The sequence below is a fragment of the Thalia democratica genome, chromosome 2, assembly GCF_965202585.1.
Source record: "Thalia democratica chromosome 2, ktThaDemo2.hap1.1, whole genome shotgun sequence".
NCBI classification, from domain to species: Eukaryota; Metazoa; Chordata; class Thaliacea; order Salpida; family Salpidae; genus Thalia; species Thalia democratica.
The window spans coordinates 8,202,501-8,212,768 of NC_139166.1; the positions used below are offsets into that span (position 1 = coordinate 8,202,501).

Here is a 10,268-nt window from a genome sequence, read left to right on the forward strand (position 1 = left end):
TTATTAGTAGAAGGAGAGTATTTTTCAATAGACATTAATAAAAGTCCAAGATGATTACGACCACCAAATACGTAAACTTCTCCTTTTAAACAAGCAGCTTTTAAAATTTTTCTTTCAAATATCATTGAAGAACGAAATTTATTTTTTTTCAAATCACTTCCATCTAGTTGAGTTACCGTATTTACAACGTTCTTGCTTTTATTATTATAACCACCACAAATTAAAATGTTGAACAAGTTTTGACCACAATATCTGTTTGTATAATAACTAGTGGACTTGTTTTTTAGACGTTTTATACAAACTTCTTTTAATATTTTAGCAAAATCCTGGTTGTTACTAAATCTTGAACAACATCTTGAAATATATTGTATTGCATGTTTTGACAGCAATGAAAAACGAACTTTTAATAACAATTGTCTCGCATATTTGCTACGTTCTTTAGTATTATGTTTCAACCAAGTAATTGCTGCATTAAATACTTCAATTTCTGTATGGATATTTAGTTCAGAACTTTCAAGTATTTTTGCAACAGTAATAAAATCTAAGTGTAAAAAACTTTTATTTTCGAAAATAATGGAAAAACAACGCTCTATAAAACTCAAGGATAACTTATAAATAGTAGCTAGGTTGTAGAGTTTAGCTAAACTATGAAAAGTCAAGACATTGTCTTTGGTCATTTTTTCTGATGTAAAACTAAATATGTTTATGTTTTCTTTTTCATTCAACATCAACTTATTAAGTTGTAATGCTACTGCTAATTTGTTTCCTTCAATCTTTAATCTATCTATAAAAAACAAATGTTTACTTATAAACGCATAAATACAAATTGTATATATATATATTTATTTATTAAATGTTTATCTTACTAGTAAAACAGGATAAACTTTAAATTATTTCATGCTACATTTTAGACCTAAGATAATAACTTTTTATTTTTTTTAGATTAATAAAATGTATAAATAATTTTTGTTATCTATTCCTTTATACAATAAAACTTTGTGTAAAAAATTACTTTTATGCAAAACAGATTGAAATTCTAAAAGAAAGTTTTTGTTTCAGTATCTTTTAGGCTATTTGAATAACTACTAACTTTAGATTACTTTGTTTCTAATATTAAAAAAAATATAAACATTTTTTACCTTTTTTTTCTCAAGTAGGCCATGACAGATACTCAGGGGACAATGAGCAGCAAAGAAATCAAAAGGGGGAAAAGGGGGTTATGAGCAGTAAATGAGCCACAGAGGGCCATGGGGTCATAGTTTGAAACTTACAATGGATATTCTTGATTTCTCAATGAAGAGCAAAAAACATGGTCACAGGTGTTTTCGGTAGTGTTTTAATATTTACTTTAAGTAAACTAGAGTTGTTGAAGCAAAAAACAAGAAAGGTTTTAAGTGATTTTAGTGGTAGTTTTTTGAGTAATATTTTTCTGAAGCCATATATTTTTTAATTTTCCTAAAGGGGCCATTTGCAAAATAAATTGGGAAACCCTGATTTATAGATAATTCTTATTTTGAGATTAATTAAGATTTTTTTAAAGTTTTATAAAAACAAACGTATGTAATTAAATATTGCTATAAAAAGATTGCTTATTTGTTCGTTAGTTGTTTAAAAATTACTAGTCTCGACTTAAAAAAATATATTTTTATATAAAACTTAAAAAAAATGTTAAAAGTTTAGTTATAACTTACCTTGTTTAGAATTTTCTATTGCATGTTTTAAAACATTTTCCTCAAAACTTCTTTGTCCATTTCTCTTGAATTTATCTGCTAACTTGTACATCACTAGAATTATTTTTTCAAATGTATTAAACTGAAAATTTTTTTTTTTGCATTTAAAAATACCTTGAAACTTGTTATAACTTTAAATTAAATAAAACATTTATAAAATTGTTTTAACTTCGATGTATCAAATTATGAATATAATGAAACAACTATGCATTCTTGAGAGCAATGCATTGTATTAGTACACTAAAATGTTACAAAATAAAAAGGTTTCAGCAGTAGAATAATGCCATCAACCAGTTGCCATTCTTCAGATGTAATATTTAAATCTTAATCGTCTTTATAGTTAGCCACATAGTAAATACACTTAATTTAAGCATTTTAAAGTCTCTCTAGAATAAGATATGTTGAGTTCAATCTTGAACAAGAAGCAATACTTTGAGTTTAGTTTGTGCGTTTTTAAAATCTACCTGGAATTTTTTAGGATTTCGCTCGCTTTAGAAGAATGGCTGAAATAGCAAACTAACTTTCTCACTTTTGCTAATAGCAAATTTTACATTCGTTACTAAACAACGAATCCTCAATAACAAGCTGAAGCGTATGGATAAAACAGGTAACTGACGAGGTTTTCAGTAATGATATGTCCTTTTTATTATTTATTGCATGGTCTCCCAAAAAAAAAACGTGAACACGATCCAAAGTAATATTCCAACTACTAAGCATATCCTAAATATATTTATAATTGTTTTGGCCAGTGTGGTCACCCTCCAATTCTCGGCAAATTAAAACACGATGTTTAAACTCTAAAATATAAGTCAACAAGTGCACGGTTAATTAAATATATTATTTATTTGTCCATAAAATTTTCTAAGTATCCCTTATGAATGACAAAGACAAAGCATTTGACAACTCTTTAGTGATTTTCTACTTCAGACTAACATAAGCCTGGGGAAGGATGGTTTCAGAAAAGTACCTAGTTCTTTGAATTACGTCTCCTAGTTCTATTCGAGCTAAGAGTTCTATGAAGCCTTGATCTTCTACAATAGAAAATTGATGATTGTCCATAGCAATCATATTCATACTTTTTTATGAATTCTAATTGCTTTTGAATTCTTAATGTACCAGACTTTCATAGACTTATAATCATCAAGGCTAGTTTGCCTGATAGCATCAAGCTTCCTTTTCTTCGGAGGTTCGAGTGCAGTAGAACTTCTATCTTTTTCTAAAAAATCTCTTTGAGACTTTTTGTAACTCTCGCTGTGTTAAGTTTTCAAATGCTTGTGATTGAAGAGGTAGTATAGGACTTAGACTTGCTACTTCCTCTTTTTATTTTAGCTTCGCATATATTGCATACTGCGATGAAGTTATATTTTAAACTGGTAGTAAAGTATTGTCAGACTATTGAAGACATTACTTTTACTGTAAAACAAAAATAACTAAATAATAATAGTACAATGCTATTATAAAATTAAATTGCACTAAATCTTAATTCTAAATAGTAATTTAATTTCTCTGTTGTGTAAACTATAATTTTATAAAGTTGTTAGAGTATAGGTTGTAACAGTTTTGTTACTTAAGTTATGTTTTCAGTTAAATATAATATTTTATGGATACAAACTATGGATACAAACTCTATGATACTATAAAATACAAACCAATGTATCTTAAATAAACTATATGCTATAAAAAGCTTAAACTTGTTTTTATATTGACCTAGTAAGGCAAATTTATTTTATGAAATCTACAGTATAACTACATTGTATTATAGCAATCTCATTTTTTTAATTTTTATCAGAACAAAAATTAAAAAAATAAAAATATCAGCATAATGATATAGAACTAAAAGTATGCGAAAACCGGCTTAGATATGATTTTTTTTTAATGGCTCAATTTAAAATTTTTCTTGTATAAATGTTTGACATTCAGAAAAACGACTAGTTGAAGGTGACAACATTAAAGGTGCAAATTTATAAAAAATTATCTATTTCTACAATTTCTTATTAAATATATTTTATAAGTTAAGTCTTTGGTAGTTCATTAGAATATTTATGTCTACATATAATAAGAAGAATTTCACATTATCATTATATTAAAATAAAATTAAATGAATAAAAATAAATATTAGTTTTAAGTTTTACAAGAAATAACTTTAGACTTGTAAACTTGTGAATTAGTAAACTAAAGTTCTTAAGTGAACAAATTTGAAAAGTTTGCACAATATAAATTCTATAAATTTAAAAAAGATAAGTTTGTCAACCTTAAATTAAAAATAAAGTTTTTATTAAACCATAATATATAATGAAGCTTCGTATTATCTTAAATAACTAAACTAAATAAGGATATTTCGGTTGTAAGACAAATGTTTATATACTTTTATAAACATTTTATTTATGTTATTGAATTTTAACTTAAAAAAATTAAATTTTCTTTATAGTACTTATATCTTTATTATGCTAAATAAAAAACTTATAACTTATAAATTAAATAAGTTTTAATTAGGATTTTGCAAAACAAGCTATTTTTAGTTTTTAATTTTTTCATTGACAAGTTTAGATTAATCTAATTAATCTATAATTAATTAAAATTAAAGATTATTAAAACAAATAGTTATTTTTAGAAAGAATAATAAATTAAAAACATTTTTATTTGTATTTTTTTCGAGCTTATAAGTTTTAATGTGCTTGAAACTAACTAGTGTAAAAATTCTATTTTAATAAATTGTAAATTTTTATGCTCGTGTAATGCACTAGAGGCTTTTATATGTTAATAAAAAGTCAATATCAACTTGTTTATACATAATTGATTTTTATCCTTGTAAACAGTTAATAGATTTATATGATACATTTTTTTTAACTTGATATAAACCAAACTATCCTACGAGATAATGAAATCTCTAACAGTTTTACGATTGTAACTTTATTAACTTTTAGAATCACTTTAACTTAAGATTTTTGCTAATAACAAAAATTTTGTATAGCAAATAATTAAAATCTTTTTAATGCGCTGTAAATTTTCAAGTATTCAGCCAATTTCTCAACTAAAACTATGCCTAACATATACAACTAATTGAAGCGAACAGTTATGGCAAAACTTCAGTAAATTTCAGTATTTTAAAAATTTAATTGATTCTGTAGCTAATCATATAAGTGGTTATACTCAACACTAGTTTAAAAAAAAAGGAAACTGCAAAATTTATTAAGCTACGTGGAGATTTTTGATAAATATTTTTAACTCTGTCGTAAGCTCTTTTAAACTTTTTAAAATAGATAATTACAGAAAATCAGATATTTATAAAAGTTATTTTAATGTACACATGTATGATTGCGTCATTAAGAGATTTTTTATGTTTTTTTTTTTTGATGATAATGATTATTTTTTAAGAAAAGTTTTTTATCATATATATCAATTTTATCTATATCTTGCCATGTTTCTTTATATTTATGTCTTCAACTCAATTAGCATAAAATTTGTTATGTATATTTTTAAAATGAATTATGATTTTTTTACAGCCAACAGTTACTGTTTTAAAATCAACTTAGCTAACTAATGTACAAAACGCCGCCCCTAGCATTTAGTAAAATTCTTTAAGTAACCCCTAAATTTTTAGTTATTCTAGGTACATTAAAACTAATAATTTGAGAAGAGTACGAGTTAAAAAGTTACAAACCAAAATATGACGTAATTCGTAGTTGTTTCAATACTTAACAATTTTAGTTACGTCACGAGCATTCTAAAACAAATGTTCCCTTCAGTAAGTTTGGATTAAAATTACGTTATTATAAATTAATAGTTTGACTTTAATGGCGTCAATTTTCAGCTCATCATCGCGCTCACTGGTTCCATGTCAAATATATTTGCATTAATTTGTAAGATGTATTTCTAGTTACACTGCGTTTTCACTTTCAATTTAAAACCATGGTTATTGCAAAAAATGCTCTCTAACGACAAACGGTATAAAAATAAAAAATTTTATTACTCTGTTTATTGAAACTAACACCAACACTAACGTTTTGTTAACTTTAGCATTTGAAAGTTCTTAATCATCAGATTTTTAGTAAATAGCAAATAAGCTTTCAATCAGTCAGGGTTAATTTAATATGAATTTACTTAAAATGTTTAAAATTATGATTTACGTCTTTCTTTGAATATAAAACTTTTGTGATTAAACATTTTACGACCACTGTTAAAAATGACAATTTTATTTAAAAAAAAAATATTTTTAATTTTTATTAATGAGTATTAAGTTTTTATTATGGTTTAGTTGGTTTCCGTTATATAGGTCATTATTTACTAAAGGAAACTGTCTGCAAGTTGTTCTGCAAGTTGTATATACTGTTAACTATAACAAAAATGCTTATAGTTTTATTTATATGTATCCTTGGTTTATAAGTTATAAAACAAATATTGAAACAAAAATAAGTTAAAACTTCACAAAATGTTTGAAATATACATAAATTTATAAACTTACAACTGTTTATTTTCACTAATGATATATACTAAAATCATAAAGTTTTAGTTGTATTTAAATATTTAAGTACATATATCTAAACTAGGCGCATCAGGAACTTATATTACAGGTAAAAAATATTGTACAAAATTCAAAACTGAAAGTCTGTAGACCGAAATTTAAACTTGTTTAGTAAGTATAATATAACCTTGAGCCTCTTTAAAGTAAAATAACAACAAGATTCAACGTGCTGTACAACCTACGATATAAAACTGATTGTGTGCAACAACTGTATTGCGCTAAAAACTAAATTAGTGTAAATGGGGAGTTTATCACTAACTATTGTATATTTATATGAGTCAGTAAAGTAAACGTTTACAACGTGTTAAAGGTGACGACATTAAAGATGTAAATTTATCACATAATATATTTTTAAACAATTTCTTACAAAATATATTTTATAAGTTGAGTCTTTGGCAGTTCAAAGGGATATCTTCAGCCAAAAAATAAAAAAACCGTGATCGGGTTAAATATGCTCAAAGATACTTTTGCACAAAGTGTCTCATATGCACAAGTGGTCACTTTTGCACAGAGGGTCACTTTTACAAGGTAGAAAAAAGTTAAAATAATAAACATTATAGAAAAAACGAGGGTAAGGACTAAGGATAAAAGTGATAGTAAATATGATACAAAAAAAAATTGATAAAAAATAGAAAAAAAAAAAAAAATAAAAGAAGAAAAGAAAAACAAAAAAATTATCGACCGAGGGTTAACAGTGAAAGTGAAAACAAAACATAAATAACAAGTAATAAAATGTAATAATAAATGAGGAACATTAGAATAAAAATAAATAATTAAAAAAAAGCCAAAAAAATTACCGACCAAAGCTAAGGGTTTTATAATATTGTAAAAAAAATAATAAGCTAAAAAGACAATTTAAATCAACGCAAAAGTGTCTTTGTGCAAAGTGTATTCGTGCAAAAGTGTCACCTCGTGCATGTTTGACTACTACATATAAAATAACATATGTTTAGGTTTTTTGAAATCGGATTTACAACTAACTAAAATTTTGCACAAGGTGTTTAGTTATAACTTCTAAATATAAGATATTTTTAGTTGAAAACTTGAAGGTCAAGTAATTTATCAATACTCTAATGAGTGAGTTTTATATAAAAATTAACTTAATCTAAAATTATAAACGCTTAACCTAGAATTTTTTAGCCTTAGAACTTTATTTATTAAATTTGGTTATTTAACTTTTATCTTAATTTCTTAGTAATTAATGTAGTTAAGCTTCAACTAAATAGTAAAAGTAAACTACTCTGTCACTTAGGTACGCATTTCTTAGGTTAGTTAAGGCGATTAGGTATGCAGTTTTTAGCTAAAAAACGCTAAGGTAAAATCTCTTTTTTAAAATTTGAAAACAAAAACAAAACCTAAAAGTAGTAACAAAAAAACTAGTAGTATAAAAACTAAAAGTAGTAGTATATATTTTTCTTATATTGTAGCGTATTTATCTTAACGAAAAAAATTAAAAAATATTTTAAAAATGACAACAATTTAATTAAAATCTTTTAATAAATCTAAACTTTTTACTCGTTTATTTGCTACTATCATATATATTGAAAAATGAAAGCTTTTAAACTGCATATACTACAAGTTTTAATATTTTTTTTTACTTCTAGTTCATAGCTGATTGTGATTTATAAAACCGAATATTTATTTTACTAACTTTCAAAAAATTGTCTTACATAAAATTTCTAATTTGTTATGAGCACTTTTAAGCGCTGAAAATTCATCTTCTATGATGACGGGATACCCATGGAAATTACATTAATATACTCAACTTTGTAAAGCTTTAGTTTACGATTGGCGTCACTAAGAAATAAAAATTAAAACTTAACAAACTTTTATAGTTCTATTTTTATATTAATTTACTTGCTCAATACTGTACGTTAATATTAGTTACATTTTTTATGAGCAAAGCTTGAATCTTAGTTTATAAAAAAATATAAACTCCTGGCCATTTTACAATTTTTGCTTAAATCATAAAATTACATAAAAAAAATTACGTATAGCTAAAAATTTATTTATTAAAAGTTAACAAAATATATAATAAGTAAACAAAAATAAATATTTGCTAAAAAAATAATTCAATTAGTATTCTTACAAATTAGTAAAACTTAAAATCATCAGATAATATTTTTTAGTCTGTTTTATCATGTGATTGTTTTATTTTCAAACAAAACTACTGATATTGTAAAATTATATTTGAATACTTTTATCTTTTTTTTACAGTTTGTCTGTCGCTACCTGGTAGAAGTTCTACTTATATACTATTTTTGGCCTGGTTTAATACGCAACGTGCGCTCTAACTTATATAAAGTAGAAGTCCCCAAGATAACGCTTAAATTATAATTGCTTAAATACACTAATATGAATTACTTACCATTTACTAAATGTTTAATAAATCAGTTACTTAATTTAAACTGAGTTCGAATTTGTGATCATGAATATATTTACAATGAACTTGCGAAACGAAAAGATGATAAAAAACTGCACAACATTACACTAGAATAACAGAAACTAAACACTACATGTTTAAACCAAACTAAAAAAACATTCTAAAATCGAAATCACTTCAACAAGATTGAAACCATTAAAACTTAAGTGCAGCAAAAAGCTGCACTGAGTTCAGACCATTCAATGAAGTAGCAACTAGAAAAACTGAACCGTACTCACTCTCTATTAATCGAGACTATCGACTTTATATCGCTTGAGAAAAAAGAAGAAAGTAAAAAAAAGACAATTACCACTAGAGTGGCACATGTCTTAAATAGTTAGAATGAATATGAAGAGTAGAAAATTAGTAATTTTTAAACAAATAACAATTAAAAGATAACAACTATCATTCTAAAATGTTGGGAAACTTGAGTATTGTTTTGAATAATAAATTTCAAAGCACAATAACTTTTTGGTTTTTTCTTTATTACATAATTAATAGCTAAGGATTCAGCTACACTAAACTATTTTATTTTATGAGTTTTGATTTTTGGATAACAGCTAATGCCTATAGAAAAAATATAAATTTTTGGCTTTACTTTTTCTTGGATTACATCTTAAAATACACATATACGTTTTATCTAATTAACTATCTAATATCGTTCAGTAAACAAACTATTTTTTAAGCCTTTTTCTTTAGGAATGTAAGCCGTTTTTATATTTTTTTGTTTTAGGTCTTTAGTTATGTTTTTATTTTTAAGCCAATTTTCTCTTCAATCTAAATTCACTGAGTAATACAGATACTTATGTTAAACATTTTAGTATAAAATTAAGCTTGCTTATATCTTTAAACATTTCTGTAATGAGAATTAAAAAAAAGACTCCTTTGTTGTCACAACTACGGTTATATACGCAGCTGGTCAAGTTCTCTAGTCTGAACAGTTCTTCAAATCACTCACCTGCGTCGATGATGTACAAAGACCTGATCCGTGTAGAAAAACTGCAATCTTTCTTCAACACGAAACACTCCAACCATAAAAAGTCTAAAACAGACGTCAAGTTGATCAAACGAGTCGTTAAAAGAACGTTTACTTCAAAGGGTTGGTTTTGAAGTACTACTGCTGATAAGAAAAAGCTTGTTTTTGTGCCACTTACTTGTGTAGACTTCTTGCCATCTTATTCGATTGGCGGAAAAACAGTAAAGCTATTAAAGTTTTTTACTTTCATAATTAGTACATCGCTGACGTATAAATCCACATTTCTTCCTCTGAAAAAAAAAAATATGTTACAGCTTTTGTGTCCACATTTTTTTAAAAAAGTTCTATGTTTTGTCGATTTAAGATGAAATTTTTTTTTAATAATCTCTATGTTAATTACAACTAATTCATTATATGAAAAAAATGAAGTTTTATGTTTACAATCAACTTCAAAAATAAGACTGACAAAAACAGTAGACTAATTTCTAATAGAATATGTTTCGTGTACTTTTTACGTTCAGTGTGTATGTGAACACTGTCTTATTTGGCACAAGATAGATGACTGACTACAACTCATTTTAATTTCAGCTGAAAAACTGTAAAGCTTGTAGAAAAAAA

The 10,268-nt window shown here is 25.2% G+C and overlaps 1 protein-coding gene across 1 annotated transcript in view; it reads right to left on the minus strand.

Annotated features, from left to right (window-relative positions):
- LOC145849623 (kelch-like protein 40) overlaps nt 1-2,798 on the minus strand; it is a 92,664-nt gene extending 89,866 nt beyond the window's left edge. The window contains exons 1-2 of the mRNA XM_082954599.1: nt 2,653-2,798; nt 1-252 (exon numbers count right to left, since the gene is read on the minus strand). The exon at nt 1-252 is cut by the window's left edge and continues 412 nt beyond it. Of these exons, the coding sequence (XP_082810725.1) occupies nt 1-252; nt 2,653-2,798 (398 nt within the window). The remainder of the gene's footprint in view (nt 253-2,652) is intronic.
- Nucleotides 2,799-10,268: the final 7,470 nt, after the last annotated feature.